At 38.4% G+C, this 26,580-nt stretch overlaps 1 protein-coding gene and 2 pseudogenes across 5 annotated transcripts in view; 1 reads left to right on the top strand and 2 right to left on the bottom strand.

Annotated features, from left to right (window-relative positions):
* The window catches only part of ARFIP1 (ADP ribosylation factor interacting protein 1), a 130,000-nt gene that overhangs the window by 63,775 nt on the left and 39,645 nt on the right, over positions 1 to 26,580 (bottom strand). For all 5 annotated transcript variants that reach the window (XM_047092036.1, XM_047092033.1, XM_047092035.1 and 2 more), the window contains one exon: positions 15,794 to 15,895. In XM_047092036.1, coding sequence (XP_046947992.1) covers positions 15,794 to 15,886 — 93 coding nt within the window. In that variant the 5' untranslated portion in view covers positions 15,887 to 15,895. The remainder of the gene's footprint in view (positions 1 to 15,793; positions 15,896 to 26,580) is intronic.
* LOC124520406 (60S ribosomal protein L39-like) lies at positions 20,850 to 22,233 on the bottom strand (annotated as a pseudogene).
* Positions 22,970 to 23,656, top strand: LOC124520914 (rho GDP-dissociation inhibitor 1-like; annotated as a pseudogene).

The raw sequence follows: 26,580 nt of genomic DNA, 5'->3' as shown, positions 1-26,580 counted from the left end.
TCTCAAGGGATTACAGGATTTGACTTCATCTCCTACCAGCCTCAGTCTTACAGCCACACAGTTCCTTCAAAAACAATAAACCTATCTTTGTTTCAGGGCCCTGTACTTCTGTTTTTTCTTCCTGAATGCTTTCTTGTACCTGACATCTACAGGGCTTGCTCCTTTAGGTAGAGAGGCTTTCCCCCTTGAGCAACTCTCAAAACCTCACACTGGAACTCCCTATTCTGCTTCCTCTATTTTATCCTCCTCAGAGCAGTTATCACTTGGTAACATATTACGTGTATTTGTGTTTATTTTTACCTCCTCTTTCTATATGCTGTAAGTTTCACTAGAACGGGGATGTTGCCTAGTTTGTTTACTGCTGTATTTTTAGCACCTGAAATAGCACCTGGGATGTAGGAGATGTTTAATAAATATTGTCAAATGAATAAATGAATTTGTTGAGTGAACTAAAGGACTTGTGACTCAACACCATATAGATTAAGAAGCTGCTACAGCAACAGGTTTACTTTAAAATTTAATTTAATGAGTATCTGCTTCCTCTTGCTGTATGTTAGACTTTCTGGACAAAGAAAAAGGTAAGGTACAGCCCTTGCCTCACTGGAGAGACAAGATATACAAATATTAATGTAAAAGTTGAACTTGTCGGGGCGCCTGGGTGGCGCAGTCGGTTCAGCGTCCGACTTCAGCCAGGTCACGATCTCGCGGTCCGTGAGTTCGAGCCCCGCGTCAGACTCTGGGCTGATGGCTCGGAGCCTGGAGCCTGTTTCCGATTCTGTGTCTCCCTCTCTCTCTGCCCCTCCCCCGTTCATGCTCTGTCTCTCTCTGTCCCAAAAATAAATAAACGTTGAAAAAAAAAAAAAAAAACTTTAGAAAAGTTGAACTTGTCGCCAAAGTAAAGACAACAGGAATCAGAGGAATTAAGAAGAGGGACTCAATCCATGAGAACCAAATAGGAAAAGAGAAAGTTCTGCATGAGCTCTGGAACATAAAGGATTTATTTATTCATTGTCACAACATTTACTGAACACCAATGACAGTCACTGCTCTCGACACTACAGATGGAGCAGTGAAGGAAACAGTCTCTGTCCAAATCTGACTCTCATGGGGGGAGGAAGGAAGACTAGCCCGATAGTAAACAAATAAATGCAGCCCTGTAAGGAGTGCTGTTAAGTAACAAGTAGTAAATCAGTATGTTTCTTTTCAAGGCAGGATAAAAGGGATACAGAGTGACAGGGAAAAGGGTGCTACTTTGGGTTGGGTATTGAGGGAAGGTCTCTCGGGGGTAGTAAAATGTGGGCAGATTCCTCAAAGAAGTGTGAGCGAGTGAGCCATGTGAGTTTTAAGACACAATTCCCTTATCAGATATATGATTTGTAAGTATTTTTTCCCATTCTGTGGGGTGCCTTTTTAGTTTTTTCATGGTGTTCTTTGAAGCATAAAAGTTTTACATTTTTATTAAGTCCAGTTTATCTATTTTCTTCTTTTGTTGCTTGTGCTTTTCGTGTTCTAAGAAACTAAAGTACCTAATCCAAAGTCAGAGAGTTATACCTGTTTTTTCTTCTAAGAGTTTTATAGTTTCAGCTCTTATATTTAAATCTTTGATCAATTTTGAGGTTCCTTTTTTTAAAAGATTTTATGTTTAAGCAATCTCTACAGACCCAACATGGGGCTCAAACTCACAACCCCAAGATCAAGAGTCACATGCTCCACTGAGCCAGGCAGGCGCCCCTGGAGTTAATTTTTGAGCATGGCGTGAGATCCATGTCCAGTTTCATTCTCTGCATATGGATATCCAGTTGTCCTAGCACCATTTGTTGAACACTATCCTCTCCTCACTGAAAATTCCTGGCACCCTTGCTGAAACTCAACTGACTATGAATGTAGAGATCTGTTTCTGTACTCTCAGTTCTGCTCCACTCACCTATGTCTCCTTATGCCAGTCCCAACCTGTTTTGATTATTGTAGCTTTGTAGTAAATTTTAAAACCAGTGAGTCCTAAAACTCTGTTCACCGTTTTCAAGACCCTTTTAGCTATTCTGGATCCCTTGCATTTACATAGGATCAGTTTGCCAATTTCTACCCCAACCCCCCCCCCCCCAAATCAAACTAAACCAAACTAAACCGAACCAAGATTCATTAGCAAGACCAAAAGAAACTGTTCGGTAATCCAATGAAAGTGACAGGTCTACCCCCAAATAGAAAACTAATTAACATCAGTTTTACCAGGGACATCTCTTTGAATTGGCCTTAAAAAAAGGTGCCTAGTCCAATAATTTGTTATCCAAGCAAAACTAGAACAATTTTTTTTAATTTTAAAAATCTTATTTGTAATCGTTATGGGGACAAACAAAAAAAATAAACATTAAAAAAACAGCACAATAACACAATAATAAATACAAGCAAGCCAGAAAGATTTAACCTTGCTTTCTCCACCCTAATTAGAATCCCTCATGGAATTATCTTTTGAATTTTGTACAGCATATTTTAAAGATGTTTATCAAGAGCAAAGACCCTTAAATTACTTTTTAAAGATTGTCACAGTCTCATCAAGAACCAACTATTACTAGAAACATGAAAGACCTGGAAAGATAATTCAGACAGACCAGCTTTCCTATTAAGGGGCTATATGACCCTGGGCAAGTGCTTAAAAACTTTGTTAGTCCCTGTTTGCTCAGCTGTAAAAAGAAGCTAAAAATTACCTCAGAGTTCTATGAAAACTTATGTGAGACAATTAATATAAGCAAAGCACCTCGTACATATTTTTAGGCACTCAGCTAATGTTAGCCATCCCTCTCCCCTACTACAATCATCTTTATAACTAATTAATGCTATTGCTAATAATTAGAGTGAAAAACATTTCGTGAACACTTCCTATGTGCTAGGAATTGTTCTAATCACTTTAACGTACAGGCAGTCCTCTCTCCGCGTGACAGTGCAGGACCGTAAAAATGATCAAGCAATTGGTACTATTACTACTATTTCTCAGATGAAAAAACTGGGACACAAAAATGTGTCATTTAGTTAGTAACTAGCAATATAGTTAGGGCTAGGCTTCAAGAAACAATATTAACTGTAATGTAGAGTAAATGTAAAGAGCTACAAGCAATTTGTTAGAGACTTAGAATTCATTAGCTCCTATTGTTTTCAAAAAGATTTAAAGAAATACCTTTTAAAAATCACAATTTCAGAATTTGAAGTTTAAACACTAATGCAAATACATTTTCAACTTGTAATTTCCTAATAGCACTAAAGAAATGAGCTCTTTCATTCCTTTTCCCTTTTCCTAATGCCACTTAAAACCTCGTCACAGGACAATATTCTTTTCATCTGAATATTGTTTTGAAGAGTACTTAGAATTAAAAAGAAAAATAACTGCACTCAGTTTTATCTACTTCCCATTTTTAAACCAAATCTGAGTCTGTTCATTTCATGGAATAAATTATCTTTCCAGTTTATTTTTTAATATACTAAATCAGTAATTTCTAGGTTTTAAAAAAAAGTTTATTTATTTATTTTTGAGAGAAAGCAGGCACATGTGAGTGGGGGAGGGGCAGAAAGAGAGAATCCCAGGCAGGCAGGCACTGTCAGCACAAGCCGATGCAGGGCTTTAAGTCACAAACCATAAGATCATAACCTGAAGCCGAAATTGTACACTTAGCAGACTGAACCACCCAGGTGCCCCCAGTGGTTTCTAATATTTTTAAATATTAATGATCCTTTTATTAATATTTACATTAAAACCAGACGATCTTTTCTCTCTGAAAGACAAATCTATCACTTACAAAATAAATACTGCCAAACTACCAAGACATTTTTTAAACTTTGCAAGTTTGGTCATTAAGCTCAACTATTTTTGGAATGGTTTCCTTGAATGTTGCCTTGCTCAAAGTCTTGACAGCTTTTAGCTCTCGCTAAGAAAATAAGTATCGAAGACATCCCTCAAAATATGAGGAATAAAAAAATGCATGCAAACAAAATAAAAATGGCATACAGTAGGTACAGGACAACTGTGTTTGCTGTATTCTTGGAACTTATCTGAAAGAACATTACTCATTTTAATCATATGTCCTGTCCCAAAGTATTGTGTAAATTCCCAGTAGAGAGATACAGTGTAGTAGTAGTTGGTAAGAGGTTACACAGTAAACATGATGGATATCTCAGATTACCTAAATTTTCAAGAAGGTACAGGGATGTCTCCCATCTTGTCAGGCATGGCCTCTAGAAGAAACTCCTGGTTGTCTGAAGATATTACATCTCACTCAGACCCCTCCCAATGATCTCCCAGGGGTCCTTTACTCAACAAACAAAAATTCTTCCAGAAAAAACCTTTATGTAAAACAGCTGTAAAATCTGAAAAGCACTAAGGTCTTCCTAAGCCTAAACTGTCACTAACAAAAGGAGCCTAACCAAAAGTGGTACAAATGGGTCCGTTCAGATTCGGAACAGAATTATCATTTTGATAGTTGTCCAGCAGCTGAATGCAACACAAAATAATATGGGTTATGTGAGGGGAATGTATGACTTGTAAGATAACACACGTAAGTATTTTATGTGTTTGTTGACTTGTTTTTGTTTTTTATAAAATACACACTCTCTAGGTAATATAGTTTAGCCTCATAATTCACAAAAACTTAAAATGTGCCTTTACATGATCTTTAATTCTTTTTAAAAGTGTCTTACATAGCTTAGTAACTATTCAAATGTCTGCTACTGCATTTACCCCTATGGTTTCCAGAATGTATCTCAGAGACAATGAGCCCACTATAACCAACAACATAAAATCCCTAATTTGCATTTTTATGTCACTGACATTCAATTCAAAGTTTAGGACTTACCAGAGTTATGCTTAACAAGTACACAGTAAAATGGAATAAACCCAAAGTTAACTTTCTGTTCAAGCACTAGGATAATACTCAGCATTTAATACTTTTTAAAAATAAATTTTCAAACAATTAAGCTGAAACAAAATAGAATGCTTTTGGCAAAAACGTTTCATGTATGTTTCAAGTCCTTCTGAGAGGATACAAAATAGTATCTGTAGTAACAGCTTCCATAAAGCTGTGAAGGGATGCTAATTTTCCTCCAAAATAACTTGCCTTCATTTTGCATATTTTCACAGAGGTAAGAACAGAAATGAGATTAAAAACATAACTTTAGAATTTATAATTTAGTTTGGTGATCTACTTTTGAACTGAAGTTAGTGCAAAACCAATATATAAAGAACACAAAATGTTTAGCAAACTTGCTTTAAAACACACATCGTTAATAAGATGCACAACACTACAACAGATAAACAGAACTAGAGACTAATTAATCCTCCTCTCTTCTCAAGAAGGGGAAATCTTGAATAAAGGAGTGATTCTCCAAAGTGTGTACTGTAACCACCAACAATCTGTAAGGATTGTCCAAGTAGTCTATAAATTACATGAACTCTCTTCTCCCTTAGTTTCCTTACACTACATTCTCCCAATTTTCCTCCATCTACTTCTGTAAAAATGGCTTGGTTTTCCTTACTGCTTCTAGCTTCTCCACAAGAGAAAAGTCTTACATCTAACTTCTCTACTTCCCTTGGCGACCTAACCGATCCATCTCCTGTGTCTCTAGTCTTGGCACCCCTGAAATTCATTCTTCAAACTGTAGGCAGAGATAGCTTTCTAAAATGTGACTCTGTGGGCACCTGGGTGACCCAGTCGCCAAAGTGTCTGACTTCAGCTCAGACACGATCTCGTGGTCTTTGAGTTTGAACCCTGCATCGGGCCCTGTACTGACAGGGCAGCGCCTGGAGCCTGCTTCGGATTCTGTGTCTCCCTCTCTCTCTGCCCCTCCCCCGCTCACCTGTCTGTTTCTGTCCGTCTCTTTCTCTCTCAAAAATAAAAATAAACATTAAAAAAAATTTTTAAAAATGTGAATCTGATTGAGATACTTCCATTTTTATGTCCTTTAGTGGCCCTCCCCCCATTGCCTTTTAGGTAAAATCCCAAACTCCTCAACATGATTTTAAGGTGTTGCAGGATCTGGTCTCTACTTAACTCTCTAGCCTCATTTCTCACACATCTGGCCCCACAGTCTCCACTTCAACAACAGCAAATTTTCAATTCTGCAGTTTCACACACTTTTCAGCTCATTCTAGTTGTCTCTGATGGGAACACCCTTCACTTTTCATTTGGCCAGCGCATCCTTCAGATTCAGCTTGCCTAGCAATTCCTCAGGTAATCTTTCCATACTCTTCCTATCAGTTCTCAGACCATGCTATACTTGGACTAGTATATTACTTTTCACATGATATTAAAATTAATTTGTGGGGGTGCCTGGGTGGCTCAACTGGTTGAGCACCTGACTCTTGATTTCGGCTCAGGTCACAATGTCATGGTTCGTGGGATGAAGTCCATGTTGGGCTCTGCCCTGACAGTGCAAAGCCTGCTTGGGATTCTCTCTCCCTCTCTCTGCCCCTCCTCATCTCACATGACCGCATACATGCGCGCTCTCTTTCTCAAAATAAACATTAAAGAAATAAAGTTAATTTGTAAATTAATTAATTTCTATATTCTCTCTTCCTGCAGACTCTAAAAGCTTTCTAAAGATCAGGATGCTTATCTATCTTGTTCCCCTTTAGTATTCATTCCTAGCAGCTAGTAGATATAACACCAATATATTCATTTACTAGCAATTTTCTCAATTTATGCATCTTATCTCATCCCTCAAAATGTATAAAACCTTCCAAAACATTTACATAATTTTTAAAGAAACAAATTGAAAAATTTCTGTGAAATGTTCTTTGAATTTTGGTAATTTAAAATCCCCTTTGTTGTTTTTAACAGCTGCTTATAGAGTATCCACCAGAAGCAAAGCTATTATTCGAACAGATCTCCACATCCCTATCCTACTATAAACATATTTCAACATCCTTAACATCTTCATAGTGGCCTCTCTGCCTCTCCACAATTACTTCAAGTCAAAGCTGATTATTCTCCAACATGCTATTTATCAAGTGAGTAAAAGCCAGGGTTAGCATTTTCTCAGCTTTCTGCTGGTACTTCTAAACTACCAGTTCTCAAACTTTAGTTTGCGTAAGAACCACGTGAGACCGTATTAAAATTCAGATTCTTCTCAGCTGTCCATTGTGATCTCATGAAGTTGGAGTGCGAAGTCCAGGCACCAGAATTTCAAACAAATAAGCCACGTGATTCTGATGCAGGTAATTCTTTGTCTACATTTTGAGGAACTCTGTTACGTAGAACAGTTTTTCCATACTTGTGTAATACACGGATTCCCATCCCGCATTTCCCTGTGGGCCACACTACCTCACTGCCCTCTTCTCCACTTTAACATTGTCATCCATCTTCTTTCTAGTTAATCCCAAATATTTATTGAGGGCCTTCTGCTCTATCCTTAATTCTCACCATTATTCTCGGTGTTCCCAACCTTTTGCATGCCATTGGGCAGTTTCAGAAAATGAAATGATTCCTTGTTCGGTCTGCAATTCTTTCCAAACTGAAATATAAGGTCCAAGCTGAGTTTTCATAGCTCATCAAAAAAACAATGTATAATGTCACGGTATGTAGTCTGTTGCTTAACTTTTTTTAATACAAAGTATCAATTATTTAAAATGAAATAAAATCTATTGCATGAGCTTGCCTACCTATGTTGATACAGAATAATGGCTTGTAGTATTAACAATCTGTCAAAGTGTATGATTTTTTTTTTCCCTTAGTATACTTGTAGGAAGCCTAAAGTTGGTAGTTTGATACAGGTTTGGTAATCTGTAGGGGACAAAGGGCCAAAAAAAGTGTGAGGACAAATAAAAGATATACTAGACTAACATAGTAACTCCAACCTACTTTTCTGTCTCAGATTGCAGTAACCTCTACATCTCTAATGCCTTTCATCCTTCATGCCCCATTTTACTTCAGTCACCAGAACTCCCACGGCCACTCTTGGGAACTTGCCATCACTCAGGAAGCAACACTTCTGGAATTTTAAGTCTAATAACTCTCTTTGTGGTCACAAGCTCCTGTATCTGTTATTCCACTTGATCAAGTTATTAGCAAATATGACTCATCCATTTTCTCCATTTTACACACACATATACAATTCTCAGTCTCCTCTCTCTCTCTCTCCTCTCTCATTCATTCCACAAACATTTAACAAGAACTTACAGAATTACTATCTTTTGATGGTTTACTGCCTACCTCCTTGACCTCATCCCCATCCCCAAGTCCCCTTAGTCTAGATTCTAAGTAGTAATGAAGTCTGGTAAGAATGAAATCACATACCAGCTTGCACCAAGGGAATGCTGAATTCATTCAAAGGCTTATCACCATGGGAATATTTATACGTATCTACATTCAAAACAATTCCTTCTAGAAATAAAAAAAAAAAAAATATGACAGCATTTGCTTATAAACAGAGGCAGAATCTATCTTCTAGGCACAATATGTCATAATTAAGAAAGATAGGCTTCAGCCTCTCATTAAAAATTATATTTATTCATATTTTTTCAATAGAAATCCCAATCTAGAGTTAATTTAATAGACTTCTATATAATGCACATACTTTAAAACTTAATTTGTGGCAATAGTACTAAGAATATATTCAATACTTTAATATTTTGAAGTAAATATTAAAATGAATCTAGGGGCACCTGGGTGGCTCAGTCAGTTAAGCGTCTGACTTGGGCTCAGGTCATGATCTCACCGTTTGTGGGTTTGAGCCCCATGCCAGGCTCTGTGCTGACAGCTCAGAGCCTGGAGCCTGCTTTGGATTCTGTGTCTCCCTCTCTCTCTGCCCCTCCCTGCTCATGCTCTGTCTCTCTCTCTTTCTCTCTCTCTCTCTCTCTCAAAAAATAATAAAAAGCATTAAAAAAATTTAAAAAAAAATGAATCTAGATTTGCATGGGTTAAACGATCCTTGAAAAATATTTGCCATGCTTCTAAAAGGGTCCAAGCTATACATTTGGTAAAAATTGGTCTTTGGAGAAAGTCTCCATCAAATCAATGTTGCCACTGACAGAACTCCTAAATTTTTCAGATGTGAGTAATGCAGAAATGTTATATTGAATAGTATATAGCATGGAGACAAATGGTCATCATATGCTATTCAAACTCTAGTGTAGGATGGCTGAAGTAGAAAACATGTTAAATTTTAAGTCTTTATACTGGAATCACTTCCTTTATTGAGCAACTACTGTGAATCATAAACTGTGCTGTGTGCACACAAGCTGCCCTAAAGGTGATTTCAATCTCTTAGGAAAAACAGATAAGTAAATGGACAGTTACAACACTGAGGGGAGGGGAGGAAATCTATCCAAAACAGTGTTCTGACAATTCCTATTCTTATATTCCTTTCCAAATCTTCTCCAGACTGCTAGAGTTCACTGTCCAGACTGATATGTACAGGGGAATGGAAAAACTACTTAGTTCAATAAAAGCATTAAAGAGTGAAACAACAATAACAAAGACCACATACACAAAACTTCAACAACAACAACAACAAGTACAACAACAGCGATGATGCATGCTGGGAAATTAAGGACACAAGATGGATAGATCAAGTCCAAAAGCAGTACCTCTTCCACAAAAGTCTAGAAACATGTTTCTAGTCCTGGCTTTAACATGTGTTTATTCATTTACTCATTTATTCACCAAACATTTAAATGAAAGCCTCAATTATCTATTATGTGGCAGCACTGTAGATAAGGTAATGAATGGAAACATTTTTGCCCTCACTTTCCTTACAATCAAATCACACAAGCCTTTGGTACAGCCAGTTAATCTGGGTAATTCCATCACAACCTCAAGGGCCCTTTTCCTCAACTGTAAAATAAAGTAGTGGAACTCAGGGATCTCTAAACTAAAATCCTGTGATTTCACTCAAAACTTGTAGACCGGGGGTTTTTAAGACCCAGGAAACTAAGGATCCATAGGCAGGCTTCAGTTTAGGGAGTCCTAAACTCCCTAGAACTAAATGAAAAATTTGGTAGTTTTGTATATATGTACATTTTTCTTGAGGAAAAGGTCCATAGGTGGAAAAACTGAAATTATGGATTTTAGTTTTGGGCCAACCACAGAAAAAATTTTGTTTCAGTGATATATACTAAGGTAGTTTCCCTATCTGCCAAGTATAACTTAATTAACAAGAAATTTCAACCACACGGAACTGATATTTGCTTCTTCTCTTTAATTCATGGCATGAATTTCACGATTTTAATATTTTGACCAGCACTTTAACAGATTTATAAATAATATGCAGTTTACAACTCAAAGAATAATTTGTATTCTTCAGAGATTAAACTTTACTAATCTTTAAAAAGGAATTTTTATTTAGAAAAAATATTTTTGCTGTAAAAAACTGTGATGATACAAAGATTCTTATTCTATCCTCTCTAAATCATTGTTGCTCCTTGTCTTAAGAAAAAGAGTAATAAACCTCAAAATATTAACATATGTCAAGTTGCTACCAGGGGATTTCTAGGACCAGTTCTTTCATTATAACCTCTATTAGAATGTGAATGCTAAGTTAGAGTCTAACCAGGGCCTCTTGTAGGACAGACTAAGAGGGGAAACCAAATGAAAAATGAAACCTCTGCAATGAGACACAAAAGCCAGGACGGAAACATTTAGTTTCACTGCCTGTGCCACAGTGACACCAACTGGTCAGCCAGGATACAACAACTTAAACTACCATCTTAATTTTATACAAGACTGTATTTTTTAGAGTACATCATGCAGTTAAGTTTTAAATAAAAACTAGTATTTGGGGCACCTGGGTGGCTCAGTCGGTTAAGCATCCGACTTCAGCTCAGGTCATGATCTCATGGTTCGTGGGTTCGAGCCCCGTGTCAGGCTCTGTGCTGACACCTCACAGCCTGGATCCTGCTTCTGATTCTGTGTCTCCCTCTCTCTTTGCCCCCTCTCCTGCTCACGCTCTGTCTCTGTCTCTCAAAAATAAATAAACGTAAATAAAAACCAGTATATGATTTTAAACAACAAACAGGTGTAAAAGGAAGATGTATATAAGTAAAATACTTGAGCAAACTCTGGTTATTATCCAGTTTAACATGAGACCTCTTTACTAGTCTATAAAATACAGTCTAACGCTAAACAATACATTTTAACACTTATTTTCCATATGAATTTTCATCAGTAATAAAATATAAACATGAATTTCAGGATAAATGCAATTTTCCTTTTATTTCTCAGGAAAACAAAGGAGTACGCTAAAACTGAAGTAAACATATGCCTAAAAGATCTTGAGTATCATTTATTCAAAATGGTCAAAAGTTGTTTTTGAAACATTATTTTCACTTGTGGTGAAAGGAATCACACAGCCAATTTTATTTTAATTCAACATATCAAATAAGAGACTCTTGTGATACATATATTTTTAATAAGAGCAGATACAGAAATTTTATCATGTTGAATTTCTTTAGGGAGGTGAAGTGGGGTATACTACTTGAAGTAGATATTGTTTATTTCTAAGTTATTTATTTTTAAATATTTATTTATTTTTGAGAGAGGAAGAGATAGAGCAGAGAGGGCCAGAGAGAGAGGGACAGAGGATCTGAAGCAGGCTCTGTGCTGACAGCACAGAGCCCGATGCGGGGTTCGAACCCACGAACCGTGAGATCATGACCTGAGCTGAAGTTGGACACGTAACCAACTGAGCACTTTTATTTTTAGATAGAGAAAGACTGCATGTGAGCGGGGAAGAGGGGGAGGGAAGGAAGGGAGGGAGGGAGGGGGAGAGAGGGAGAGAGAGAGAGAGAGAGAGAGAGAATGAATCTCAAGCAGGCTCCACACTCAATGTGGAGCCCAATGCAGGGCTCAATCTTCCAACCCTGGGATCATGATCTAAGCCGAAGTCAAGAGTTGGACACTCAACTGACTGAGCCACCTGGGTGCTCCAGGTTAACTGCTTCTTAAGGAGCCTTTCCCAGGTAAAGTTCACATCCAATAAAAGGAGGCCTCCAGGAGAACATCTTTTTTTCTTCTTTTACAACCCAAGAGAAGTGAAGTAACACTGCATGAAAATGTCCAAAAAGAATCTGACATTAACCAATGAGTAAACTTACAAAGCAGCAAGTTAACTGCCTTTGACTGCATAAGCAAAGAGCTTATACAGATATTTGAAGGTTTAAATCACTTCACTCTAGTAAGACTCTATTTTTTTTTTTCAGTGCTACTCAAAGGCAAATAAGGTTAAGTGAAGAGTCATGAATAAGTTTAAGTATAAAGCAACCCAGAAAAAGAACAGAGCTGGAGGAATTACCCACCAGGTATTAAGGTTAAAGATAATATTTGTTCCAGACTTAGTGTAGTAATTAAGTAACATAGTGTGGTATTATTGTAAAGAAAGACAAAAAGACAAAGAAATAAAACAGAGTCCAGAGACAGTCCCACACATATATGACCACCTGATTGACAGCAAAAGCTCCCAGTGGAGAAAGGACAGTCTTTTCAATAAACAGTGAATAGCAATAAGATATTCATATGAGGGAAAAAAAATGAACCTTGGCACCTGCATCACACTACACAAAAATTTAATTCAAGATGAATCACAGAGCTAAGTGTGAGAAGCAAAACAAAAAAATTTTGAGGAGCGTCTGGGTGGCTCAGTTGGTTAAGCATCTGACTCTTGATCTCAGCTAAGGTCATGGTCTCACGGTGTTTGAGTTTGAGCCCTGCGTCGGGTTCTGTGCTGACAGCTAAGAGCCTGCTTGGGATTCTTTCTCTCTTTCTCTCTTTGTTTCTCCCCCACTTGCACCCTCTCTCTCTCAAAATAAATAAATAAACTTAAAAAAAAAAAAACTTTTAGAAGAAAACAGTATCTTTATGATACTGGGGTAGGCCAAGATTTCTCAAAAGGGTCACAAAAATCACTAAAATGACACAGATAAATTTGACTTCATTAAAATTAGCAACTTTTGTTCATCAAAAGATACCATTAATAGAGTACAAAAGCAAGCTACTGACTAGAACAAAATATGTGAAATACACATATCCAAACAAATGACTTATATCCAGAATAAAGAACTCCTGTAAAAAAATTAGAAAAAGGCACACGCCCAATAGAAAAATGGGCAAAAGGCTTGAAAAAGGACTTCATGCAAGATAATATCCAAATGATCAATAAGAATATGAAAATACGCTTAACATCATTAGTCATTAGAGAGATGAATATTATGCTTCCACCAGAATCACTAAAATTAAAAGGCATGACAATACTAAGAATTGGTAAGGATGTGTAATAACTAGAACTCTTACCTGCTCCTGGAACCACTTTGGAAAATTAGTTGACAATATCTACCAAAGCCAAACATCATGTATCTAGCAATTCCACACTAGGGTATATACCCAATAGAAATAGGTGATTACGTACACCAAAAGACTTGCACCAGAATGGTCACGACAGCTTTATTCATAATAGCCACAGACTGGAAACCTAGGTATCCATCAACTGAAGAATGGATATACAAAATTGTGACATATTAACAGAATGAAAAACTACAGCACAGTGAAAAAGAATGAAATACTGCCACAAACAACAGTACTGAATAAACTTCACAGGAATAACACTGAGTGAAGCCAGTCAAAAAAGAGTACATACTGTAAGATTCCATTTATTTGTAGTTCAGGAATAGTCCAAAGCAATCTGTGATGATAAAGTCAGAGTAGCAGTGATTATTCTGGGAGACAGGGCAGTGTACTGCCTTGAAGGGGGCAAGACGGAGCCAGTTAAAGTCCTGGAAATGTTCTACATCTTGATGTGTGTGGTGCTTCCATTGAGCTGTATACTTAACATCTGTGTTTTACTGTGTGTAAGTGGTAGCTCAAAAGAGAACAAAACCAACAGAAAAGAAAAAGAAACAGGCTTAAGGTGGCAGGTGAATATCCAAAACAATGCAGCATTTGTATGTACTGCATTTTCTTGGACTAAAGTCATTAGACTATTAGAACATCAACTCCCTGATGGCAGTATTTTTGTCATTTGTATTCACTACCATATCCACAGTATGATACACAGCAGATACTCGATACACAGCAGATACTTGATAACTATCTGCAGAATAAATTTGCAAAAGGACTGTTACCAAAAATAAAATGAAGCAATCATTAACTAAAATCTTGGTATAATGAGTTATTTGAATTAACAGAAGTTTATAAAGTAATTGCTAGAGTCTAATGATGGTAACGTGATTAGCTTATTATGCAGGTGTGTCTTAGTACTTTCCAACACAAGAAAGACTAAAACCTGAAGTGAAAATTTCCTTTGTGTGCCCAGAATTTAAAGAGTCTCTATTCTGTGAGTTCCTCTATTTTAAGGCCACAGGTACACAGACACCAAATTAAAGCACTCACAATTAAAATAACCCTCAAGTTTGAAGACACCTTCGTTCCTTCCCAAAAAATGTGAAGGCAAAAATAAGTGAAATTCAGTGGAATTTACTAAAATCAATTAAAACAATCTAAAACAGTGGTTCTCAACCAGAGGTGAGTTTCTCCTCACACCAGGGGTCATTTGGCAATGTCTGGAGACATTTTTGCTTGTCACAACAGGAGGAAGAGGCCAGGGATGCCGCTAACCATCCTACATATGCAGAGGCCAATCCTCTACAACAAGGAATTTATCTGACCCAAAATGTCAAACTATGTTAAAATAAAGGATTTTATTCTTCAGCATATGAAAGAGTCCTATTTAAACTATAAAATAATTTGGGGCGCCTGGGTGGCTCGGTAGGTTGAGTGTGACTTCGGCTCAGGTCATGATCTTGCAGTCTGGGGGTTCGAGCCCCACATCGGGCTCTGTGCTGACAGCTCAGAGCCCAGAGCCTGCTTCGGGTTCTGTTGTCTCCCTCTCTCTCTGTCTCTCTCCCGGCTTATGCTCAGTCTCTCTCTCTCTCTCAAAAATAAATAAACATTAAAGAAATTTATTTTAAAAAATTAAATTAAAAAAACCTATAAAATAATCCATTTCTTTCAACTATTCCTTTTTCAAAAATATGAACATTATATTTTTAAAGTTGTACACGTATCAAATGTCATAAAAAGGGGTATTTATTGTAAAAATATCCAGAAATAATAACCATCACTACCATTTCTAGGACTATCCTAGGCATATTATTTATTTTATCTCATTTAATATCAATATCCCCATGAAAGTAAGATTCTCATTTATAGAGATCATAAAACAAAAACTAGAAGAGATTAAACACCTGCCCAAGGTTACACTGCTAGAAATGACATAGCTAAAATGTGCACCCAAGTTATCTTCAAACCCATGGTGTTTCCATTAAAATGCATTAAATTTCAATTTCAAATGAGAGGCAGATCAAAATTGAAAGCACTGCAACTTTCATTTTCCACCAAGTCAAGTATGCCACTTTAGAAAGTAAATGGCAAAGTCAGGAGAAGCCTACTAAGGAAATATGTACTAAAGACACACAGAAAAGAGATTACTGCCAATTTTTGAAAGGGTAATCTATAGTTAGTATTTTTTCTTATCACAAATATTAAATAGTTTCATAAAGTCATATACCAAAATCATCAGATATACTTTGTTCCAGTCATGTAACAGAACTACTGATGATAACATCAAGGCATGAATGCTTACTGGCTAGGAGCTTAACCTTGACAAATCACGAACATAACCCACCTAGTCACCCCTACGTCGTACCATTAGGTTCCTAACACTTCAGCCAATCTAAGAAAATATTCGTAAATTAAATTCTATTACTTTCATCTGATAGGCTTATCGTGGTCCTCTGTATCAACAGAAAGGAAAATATTCTTACCCTATTAAAGCCACGTTCATGAGAGTCATCAACTTCTCCATTACTAGTCACTGGAATTTCTGCTGCTGAATTTTTGGGAGATTCTTGAGCCATGCTAGACTCCTAAAACAAAACAAAACAAAACAAAACAAAACAAGAAACAGCTGTAAATAGCACCAAATCATAAGAGGCAAATATTCAAAAGATTGTTAATGTTTATAGCACTTAAAAGCCATCATTATAGCATTAAAAAAAATAATTGCAACCTACCTAACCTATTATATTAATATAATAAAAATGTATCCGGCTTTTAAAACTGGAGTCAACTTAAACTTCTTATTTAAGAACAAGTTACTTGCAGATCCCAGGGGGCAATAATAAATTGCCTCATAAATAGTATTATGATAAGGCTACCAGTAACAACTGAAAAAAATATCACAGAAAGCCACACTTCATTATTAATTCAACTACAGCAACTCTACTTTTCCTGTTGTACATAATGGGCTTCTCAGCCAGCTTTTGTTTAAAGAGTTTCCCGGATACAACAAAATGTTTAAATCTGTACACTAGGAGAATTAAAATTTTACATTCTGGCTTTACTGTTCTAACAGTCAAATAATGTTTAAAAATACATTCCTTAATTTTATAAGCACATTTTCTATAAAATATAAATTTCTTTCAGGAACTTAAATATAGTTAATCGGTAACAGAAAGTCAATTCTGGTTAATAAAAACTTTTTTTGCTCCAATCCTATGTGATTTAAGAAACATGCGTGGCTACAAGATAAAATGAGAATTTTATACCTGTAAAGGGTCTTAAAAATGATCTAGTTTCCCTCACTTTAAAAACTTCAGAGTAAATAACTAAACCATTGATTCCACTTTTCACAGAGAACAGGTATCCCTCATCCCTCTCTTCTCCTTGCCTCCCTTCCCTTTTAAACCAGTAATGGCTTTAAAAGCATTACATGCACATACACTCACACTTATAACAACAGTGCCCACTAGAATAAAATACATGTTAGGTACACAATTGATACCTAACATTGTATGTTCTAACACTCAGACCTGAATCCTGCTACCCCTGATTCTGCACTGCACAGAATTACCAAAACCAAACCAAATAACTAAAATGTGTGTGTGTGTTTAATTTACAGAACTGAATCTTACTGCCAAGAGCATAAGAGGTTCTTTGATTTTCTCTGAAAGTATTGTTTTTAAGATTAAAATAACTAAGAGAGTGTTGTCATATCTAGCTCGTGCATTACTAATTTTTAAGGGGTTAAGGAAAGGTTCAAGGCCAGAAAACTTTATTTAAGAAAAAAAAACACTTTTATTTTTTTTTTAAGTAGGCTTCACACCCAGCGCAGAGCCCAAGACAGGGCTTGAACTCACGACCCCAAGATCAAGACCTGATCTGAGATTAAGAGTCAGACGCCTAACTGACTGAGCCACCCAGGCACACAAAGGCCAGAAAACTTAAAAAAAAAATTGCACTGAACTTTTATAATTAGTTAAGTTATACTACTAAAAGCAAGTATGAATGCAAATTGGTTTGTGGTCTAGTCTCTACTTCCATGAAATATAAAAAGGCCTAATTAAAATACTGAATGACACCCAACAATACTTTTCATATAGTGTGTATATCATTAAGTATGTGAGACAGAAGATACTGTCAAATATATAAGGTAGGACTTAAACGAATCTATTGATAACACTATACAGATCAGCAATTCTCAAACTTTTTGGGCTCAAGACACCTTTACATTCTTCTTCTTTTTATTTTAATGTTTATTTTTGAGAGAGAGAGAGAGCAAGCAGGGGAGGGGCAGAGAGAGAGAGAGAGAGAGAGAGAGAGAGAGAAAGGGAGACAGAATCTGACGCAGGCTCCAGGCTCTGAGCTGTCAGCACAGCCTCTGACTTAAGGAGCTTGAACCCTTAATACGTGAGATCATGACCTGAGCCAAAGTCGGATACTCAACTGACTGAACCACTCAGGCATCCCGAGACCCATTTACATTCTTAAAAATCATTAAGTATCCCCAAAAGCTTTTATTTATATGGGTTCTATCTATCAATGTTTACTGTATTAGAAAGTAATGCTGTAAATTAAAAAAACTAATTATTAATCCATTTTAAAGTAATAATACAGGGGTGCCTGGATGGCTCAGTTGGTTGAGCATCCAAATCCTGATTTCAGCTCAGGTCATGATCCTGGCGTTGTGGGACTGAGCTCTGCGTTAGGCTCTGTGCCAAGATGGAGCCTGCTTAGAATTCTCTCTCCCTCTCTCTTTCTCTCCCTCTACCCCTCTCCCCAGCTTGCACTCTTTCTCTCTCTCTAAAAAAAAAAAAAAAAAAGTAATAATTATATACACATGTTAACATAAATTCTTAATATGAAAATAATTATACTTAAAGCAACAAAAACTTAGAACAGTAGCACTGTTACATGGTTTTGCAAATTTCTGAATTGTTCTGCCTTTATGAGAAGACAGCTGGACTCTTCTATCTATTCCCACATTCAATCTGTTGCAATATGTTGTTTTGGTAGAAGTATATGAAGAAAATATGGCTTATGTGGCTACTGTCTTTTCAAATAATTGTGGATATACTTTTTTGATACTATATCAAAACTTGACAAGGGTCAATTTTTAAAAAAAAATTTATTATTATTATGTTTATTTATTTTGAGAGAGAAGGAGAGAAAAAGAGAGACAAAGTGAGAGCAGGGGAGGGGCAGAGACAGAGGGAGACACAGAATCCAAAGTAGGCTCCAGGCTCTGAGCTATCAGCACACAGCCCAATGCGGGGCTCCAATCCACAAGCCATGAGATCATGACCTGAGCCAAGGTCAGACGCTTAACCGACTGAGCCACCCAGGCGCCCCAGCAAGTGGTCCTGTCTTAAAAGTTAACTACAATGTGGAATATAAAAGCATGATACCATAATGATGAACATCTTTCATAATCTATAGCATTAAAATCCATCGGTCTACCCTGTACTTTGAATGTGTCTTTCACATATGCATGATTGGGTAACATCGTGCATTAGTCATTTAGAAAACACTGGTTTGATGACTTACACATATCATCCAAATATTGACACAGTTCCTTATATAATAAAAAGTCTTACTTTTATATCTGATTTTTATCAAAAACAGTCTTTGGATTCAAATTTTCCAAAATTCTAATTTTTGCTGGAAAACTTGAATTTGACCGCTGGCAAAAAATAATGTCCATTATTTTACTTACAGTAACAGGTTTTCCAAAAGTATGTCTCCTTAATAACCAAGTCTGAATATAGCCACAGTTTGCTTCTGCAGTTAGTTCAGCTACCCTTGTCATGCAGCAAGAGTGCTTTATACATACTTCCCATTTTGTCCCACAGAATGTTAAAAAGGCTTAATAAGATTGAAAACTTTTACTGCTTCACTAGACATTCTTAAGTGAAGTTGGTAATTAAAAAAAAATTTTTTTTAATGTTTATTTATTTTTGAGAGACAGAGTGTCAGTAGGGGAGGGGCAGAGAGACACAAAGAGAAACACAGAATCTGAAGATGCTCCAGGCTCTGAGCTGTCAGCACAGAGCCCGACATGGGGCTCGAACTCACAAACCGTGAGATCATGACCTGCGCCGAAGTCGGACGCTTAACTGACTGAGCCACCTAGGTGCCCTGGTAATTTTTTTTAAATGCAAGTACATAATGGTCTAGAATATGACTACTCCTACAGCTTGGGACAACCACCCTGATTCCTGCTAAGACACCAGCAGTTTTATTTACCTATTCTTGTGCACCATCAGTGCAAACGACACAACAATGAAAAATGCAAACAATTCAAATGTCTTCTTAGTAACGTTTCAAAGTTTTACCTTGTAGACTCCCTAGAATATTCCTGGGGACCTCTAGGGCCTCCAAGCCACACTTTGAAAAACACTGGTGTAGACAAATTTACCCAACATTTAGTGAAGGCATTCTTACTAAATTCTAGAGAATATAAAAAACAAATAAGGTAGTCACTGCTCTGGGGAAAAGCACCACTGATTTAGTTTGGGAGCCCAACTAGACTCTTTAATAAATACCTAGAACAGTAAGCGTGTGCCCTCTTTCTTTAGGACCCTCTAATACCAAACCTACCGGAATAGTTACGGGTAACATAAATCCTAGGGTCATTCTAGGCCAAATCTCTATTTCTTGGCAGCTCCAGAAATGTTCTGCTTCCCGTAGATCCTCATTTATGTTACATTCTACTCGTTATACAAACCTTTTTATCATGATAAATCTTATACCTAATAATGTTTATACTATCTGGCACAAAAATGGACTATCTCTACATCCCTGTATCCCTGTTTGTATTCCTAGGGCAAAAGAACAAAGATCTGAGTGAATAAAGTAAGGTCCTTGAGGATGGAGACACTCTTAGCCATATCTGTGTGCTCAGAGATTAGCCCAGGATTTGGCAAGCAAAAGGTTCTCAATAAATGTTTTTTGAACGGCAAGGAGTGCCATGAGTTACACCAAAAGTCAGATTTGTAGTTGGGAAGGTGTTAAAATAATCATTATGCATTTGTGTTCCACATCCACTCTCTCCTTTGTCCCACCCAAGGAGTACAGAATAACACATTTGTTACTTCTTGTGGATATCACTGTAGTACAACAAACCAGGGGGAAATGTGTGGAATAGAAAAAAAAGTTAATTATCAATATTTCAAAATTAGTGCACTTTAATTATTTTGAGACAGTTATAATGAAAGACTAAAATGTCAAACTGAAATACTATTTGGTTAGGCCAATGAAAAAAGAACTTTCAAAATAATGCAAAATCCTTACACATTTAAACATTAATCATTTAATTAAACATTAAAACATTTACCAAAAAACTTATTTCCTTGCATTCCTAAATATATTATAAAAACTACTCATTTTTAAATTTATTTTTAATTATTTTATTTTAGAGATAGAGACAAAATCCCAAGCAGGATCCATGCTCTGCACGGAGCCCAATATGGGGCTCAATCCCATGACCCTCGCATCATGACCTGAGCCAAAATCAAGAGAGGCTCAACTGACTGTGCCACCTAGGTGCCGCCCCCCCAAATACTGATTTTTTTTAAAAAGTCTTATTTCAGACTTCATCTTATCACAGATTTCAAACAAGTGAGGAATCAGTAAAACTAAATCTTACTTAAGGCTTGCAAGTAAAGGGAAAAATAAATTAGAGAAGATTCCAAAAGTTTAAAAAGGGAAAACAAAACTCCTCCACTTTAGAGGGGATTCCAAGGGAAAGAGTCTCTGAAATAGATGTGAGAGAGAAGTTTGCATTCAGACAAGTACTGGAGAGATCTCCAGTAAAGTACTTCAGTAGAGGCCAGTAAGACTGGATAAAATAGCAACGTTATTGTAACATTATATGTGTTGGCCAATACCATAGGGAGCGCTGAAGCTGAGATGGCTCTTTACAGTTGTCCAAATTAAGGCAAGGCAGCCAGGCCCTTGTACCCCCACATCTCTACCACTGATCATTAGGTGCAGGCTATCCTCTAGGGGTATAACCATGGACAAGGCAACTGTCATTGGGAGAGGCAATTCCTGGGAAGACTCAGCTATGAGCCCTCAGCAAGCAATACTCTTGGAATGAGGGCTTTAGTTCCAAAGGGAGTAAATGGGCTACGCATCACAGCATCCACTATATCCTCCTTATTACTGTTCTATTTTTTTTTTCAATCGAAAGGTCTCACATATTTATAACTGAACCAACCTATGGTATAGAAGCATAGTAACAGAGAAAAATCATTTCCCTGATAAAACATCTGCTGTTCAGGTAGTAGGGAGGTTTACAGAAGGATGGGACAGAACACATGACCTTCAGGCAGCATAAATATGTGTGCCATCTCACGTGCGATCCCTTATAGACCCAGCTTGGTTCTTCTCCAATGCCACCGTTTGGAGTTGTACCTGATTTTATTACCAGTTTTCATCTGAATCCACAGGCGGATGGGACAATTCTGCTTTTATTTCTTGGCAAGGAATTGCCTGTTCCTGAAAGTCTTGTGAGAAGACCTGGTGAGGAATGGTCAGCTGCACCATGATGGTGGAGAAAAGGAGAGAGCTCCTTATTACTAAGGTAGTACCTATTCTATTTTTTTTTTAAGTATTTTATTTATTTTTGAGAGAGACAGAGAGCGTGAGCAGGGCGGAGGGCAGAGAGAAAGGGGAACAGAGGATCTGAAGTGGGATCTGTGCTGACAGCAGACAGCCCAATGCAGAGCTGGAACTCACAAACTGCAAGATCATGACCTAAGCTGAAGTCAGACTTGCTTCACAGATTGAGCCACCCAGGTGCCCGAAAATAGTATCTATTTTAAAAGAACTTGAAATGTCTTGTTTAGGGGATATCTGGCTACTTTATGCATAAATTTACAGAAATTCACTGGTCTCTACTAAGAGAAACTGTTTCTTTCATAGTCCCCAATTAAGGGGTGCCTAGTAATTGAAACAAAGAAGAGCCCCTGACACAGGCTGGCTGATCCACAGGTCACAAGCTAAGAGAAGGGCCGGTTAGAAAAGTATTGCCCAATAGAGGAAAGAGAAATGTCCTGAGCTAATCAGACTCTTTCTGAAGGGTAAATAAGGGATGCTGAGAGAATTAGTCAATGGGGGTATTGGAAAACAAATGAGTGGAAAAGAAAAGCAAAGAGGAGAATTATGCAGATGACAGGTCACAGCTTAAACATTCCCAAACTCTAGCTCACAAGTGTTAATCAAGCTTGTCAAAGTTTATTGACAATGTTATCTGTGTCCAGTTCTTCCTTTCTGAAGTATGACCTTATGAAAATCTTCTGTTCTTAGATTCTTTTTTTTAATTTTTTTTATTTAAAAAAAAAATTTTTTTTTTCAACGTTTATCTATTTTTGGGACAGAGAGAGACAGAGCATGAACGGGGGAGGGGCAGAGAGAGAGGGAGACACAGAATCGGAAACAGGCTCCAGGCTCTGAGCCATCAGCCCAGAGGCCGACGCGGGGCTCGAACTCACGGACCGTGAGATCGTGACCTGGCTGAAGTCGGACGCTTAACCGACTGCGCCACCCAGGCGCCCCGTCTTAGATTCTTTTTTTAAAATTGTGGTGGATTCTGTGCAGGAGGGAGCATGAGAGCAGCGTGGTCAAGCCTCCAGTGTCCAAGTCAGCTAGGTGTGAGCATGGCTGAGCAGGAACCCATAGCTCAGTGGCTAGCACAGACTGCGGCTGAAAATGAGGAGGATGAACACGTGGTCAACCATAAGCCCCCCCCCCACCCAGAAGGGGATCCAAGAGATCCAGGAGCTGGACAAGGATGACGAGAGTCTGCGCAAGTACAAGGAGGCCCTGTTGGGCCACGCGTAGCTGTGTCTGCTGACCCCAAAATCCCCAGTGTTGCTGTGACCCGCCTGATCCTGGTGTGCAGTACAGCCCTGGGTCTTCTGGAGCTGGACCTGATAAGTGATCTGGAGAGCTTCAAGAAGCAGTCCTTTGTGCCGAAGGAGGGGATGGAATACCAGATGTGAACTGGGAGACTGTGTCCGGCATGAAATACATCCAGCACACGTACAGGAAAGGCGTCAAGATTGACAACATCGACCACCTGGTACCTGATGGAAAGCTATGGTCCCCAGGCAGAGGAGTATGAGCTTCTGGACTCCATGGAGGAGGCGCCCAAGGGTATGCTGGCTCATGACAGCTACAACATCAAGTCTCGCTTCACAGACGACGATAAGACTGACCACCTGTCTTGGGAGTGGAACCTTACCATCAAAAAGGAATGGAAGTCTCCTTGGTGGTCTCGCCTTGCTGCTTCTGCCTGTGCTGGGGGGTAGAGGAGAGAGGGAGCCTCCAGCCCAGGTCTCCACCTTCCCTTCCATACCTTCAGGTTCCCCTACCTGTCCTAGCCTGATCTGAGGTCCCGGCTTTTCCAAGGGAATCTCATGGGGTGCTCAGATCCTTGTGGGCCTTTGCAGTTGCCCTGAATCCTGTTCTTTCTCTTCTTCCAGGGTGGGAATGGGGTGGGGTGCATAACTGGAGGCTTCCTGGGGGCCAGCCACCTTCCAGCTTTCACCTGTGTCCAGTCAATTAATCCAACACTGTTAGTAACCATCTAACCATGATGCCTTAACATGTAGAACACGTGCTGTGGGGGCCATCACTAACCTCTAACCTCCTATGTCCGCATGAGCACATGATCTCCCCCGTCCCAGCCCCATCGGCAATTCCTGAGGCCCTGGGGAGGTGTGTGGGACGTGCTGCTGTTGCTCTCCTGCCTGCCGGGGATTAGCCAGCCCCCTCCCTGAGCCAGGGCTGTGGGGACGGCTCCAGGGGCTTGGGGAAAGCCAAACTGCCAAAACTGAAGTAGTCTCCATTCTAACCTAGGAGGCCAGGTGTCCTGACGCCCCTGCTTTCTCTGTCCCAGCGGGCAGTGCCGGAGCCCATGGTCCCAGCAGACAGCCCCCTCTGGACAAGGTCAGTGGCCGAGCCTTACTTATCCCACCTGGGCCTGCCAGCCTGGAGTCGTGTGCCTGGCCTGTCAGTGTCTCCATATGTGCCATCCTCTGGGCCCCCTGGCCTGCCACCTCTGCCCCCAGGCTTGGTGCCACCGTCCCTGACATGCCCTCTCCGGATCCAGCCAGGACAACTGTGGGACCAAGTGGACACAGTGGGAGCCCACCCCTGTGCCTCCCCCTCCCCTTACCTCCCCTGTCAGGCCTGAGCCTAGAATGCCCAAGAACCTGACCCTGCTCCTTTTCTAACCGGGAAATAAACTCCCCCAAAGGAAAATAAATAAATACACGCATACATACATATATAAATAGATACATAGATAGACAGACAGAATTGTGATAAAAACACATACCATAAAATTTACCATCTTAACCATTTCTAAGTGTATAGTTCAGTACTATTAAATGTATTCACACTGTTGTACAACCAATCTCCAGAACTTCTTCATCTTACAAAACTGAAACTCTACACACATTAAACAACAACTCTCCATTCCCCTCTCCCCCAAGCCCTTGGCAAGTATCATCCTACTTTCTGTTTCTGTGAATGTGACTACTCTGGATACCTCGTATCAATGAAATCATATAGTATTTGACTTTGTGACTGGCCTATTTCATTTAGCACAATGTCAAGATTCATCTAGATTGTAACATGCACCAGAATTTTTCCTTTTTAAAGATGAATATCCCATTGTATGTATACACCACATTTTATTTATCCATTCATTCAACAATGGACGCTTAGGTTGCTTCTACCTCTTGGCTATTGTGCACAATGAGTCTATAAACACGGGTATGTAGGTATCTCTTCAAGGTTCTGTTTTCAATTCTTTTGGAAATATACCCAGAAGTGGGATTACTAGATCATATGGTAATTCTATGTTTAAATTCTGGAAGAAACAGCATACTGTTTTCCATAATAGTTGTGTCATTTTATATTCCCGCCAACGGTACACAAAAGTTCCAATTACTTCATATATTCACCAGCACTATTTACCAGTTTTTTGGTTGTAACTATCCTAATAACTAAGAGGCAACACCTCATTGTGGTTTTGACTTACATTTCTCTGATTAGTGCTATCAAGCACCTTTTCAGATGCTTGTTGGCCATGTGCATATCATGTTTGGAGAAATGTCTTTTTAAGTCCTTTGCTCAGTTTTTTAATCGGGGTGTGTTTTTATTTTGAGTTACAGGAGTTCTTTCTATATTCTGGTATTAACCACATCAGATATATGGTTTGCCAATATTTTCTCCCATTCCATAGGCTGCCTTTCCACTCTGTTCATTGTATCCTTTGATGCATAGAAATTTCCAGTTTTGATGTAGTCAATTTGTCTATTTTTACTTTTGTCTCCAGTGCTTCTGGTACCATATTCAGGAAAAATTTGCCAAATCCAATGTCATGAAGGTTTTCTTTTTAAGAGTTATATGGTTTTAGGTCTTACATTTAGATCTTTGATCCATTTTGAGCTACTCTGTGTATAAGTGTCCAACTTCATTCTTTTGCATGTGGATAACCCAGTTTTCCCAGCATCATCTCTTGAAAAGACATTCCTTTTTCCACTGGCATCCTGAATGTTCTTGTCATCTTGGATTCTTTTGAGATTCCTATTTTCCTCACTACTACTACATTCTTACAATACACCTGGATTATTTGTGGCTGCTAGAGTTAAGTGTCTGCTTCTTGCAAATAAGAGACACTAGGTTCTTTGGCTTCTAATCCAATCTTCATGACTAAGATCTAGCTATCTAAATAGTCATCACTTTTTCAAGCTGTAAGAAAGTTCTTACTCCTCTTCCTCCTAGAAACAGCTGGTGATTCAACAAGTATTTACTATCTTCTAGGCAATGTGCAAGGGATAAAATAAAAATAGAAATAAGGTCTTGGGCTTACAGAAATTTAAAGTGTATTGTATATTTAGGAAATAATTATAATACAATGTGGTGAACACCAGAAGGAAGCACTTAACAATGTGGTGAACACCAAGAGGGAATCAGAAGTGGTATCTAAGCTGGATCTTGTGGGGTAACAGAGGGGGACACAGTAAAGAAAAAATTCTAAATAGACGGAATAATAGGAGCATAGTGGAAAAGAAGTTGGTATAGTCTAGAAACTGCAAGTAAAGCAAATTGGTTAGAATGGTGATTACTCATTCATATACTCACGGGTTCAACTAACTTATTGAGCTCTCTAATGTGCCAGGTACAATTTCAAACAGGACACGGCACACAGGATAGAAATGGTGAACAAAACAGACAAGACTCTCCACCCTCATAA

This window comes from Lynx rufus, unplaced genomic scaffold (genome assembly GCF_022079265.1).
Source record: "Lynx rufus isolate CCGP_SWC_20201006 ecotype Redwood Valley unplaced genomic scaffold, mLynRuf1.p SCAF_3, whole genome shotgun sequence".
Taxonomy (NCBI): Eukaryota; Metazoa; Chordata; class Mammalia; order Carnivora; family Felidae; genus Lynx; species Lynx rufus.
Note: the sequence above shows the minus strand (reverse complement) of the source record. Positions and strands in the feature narration are given on the sequence as shown.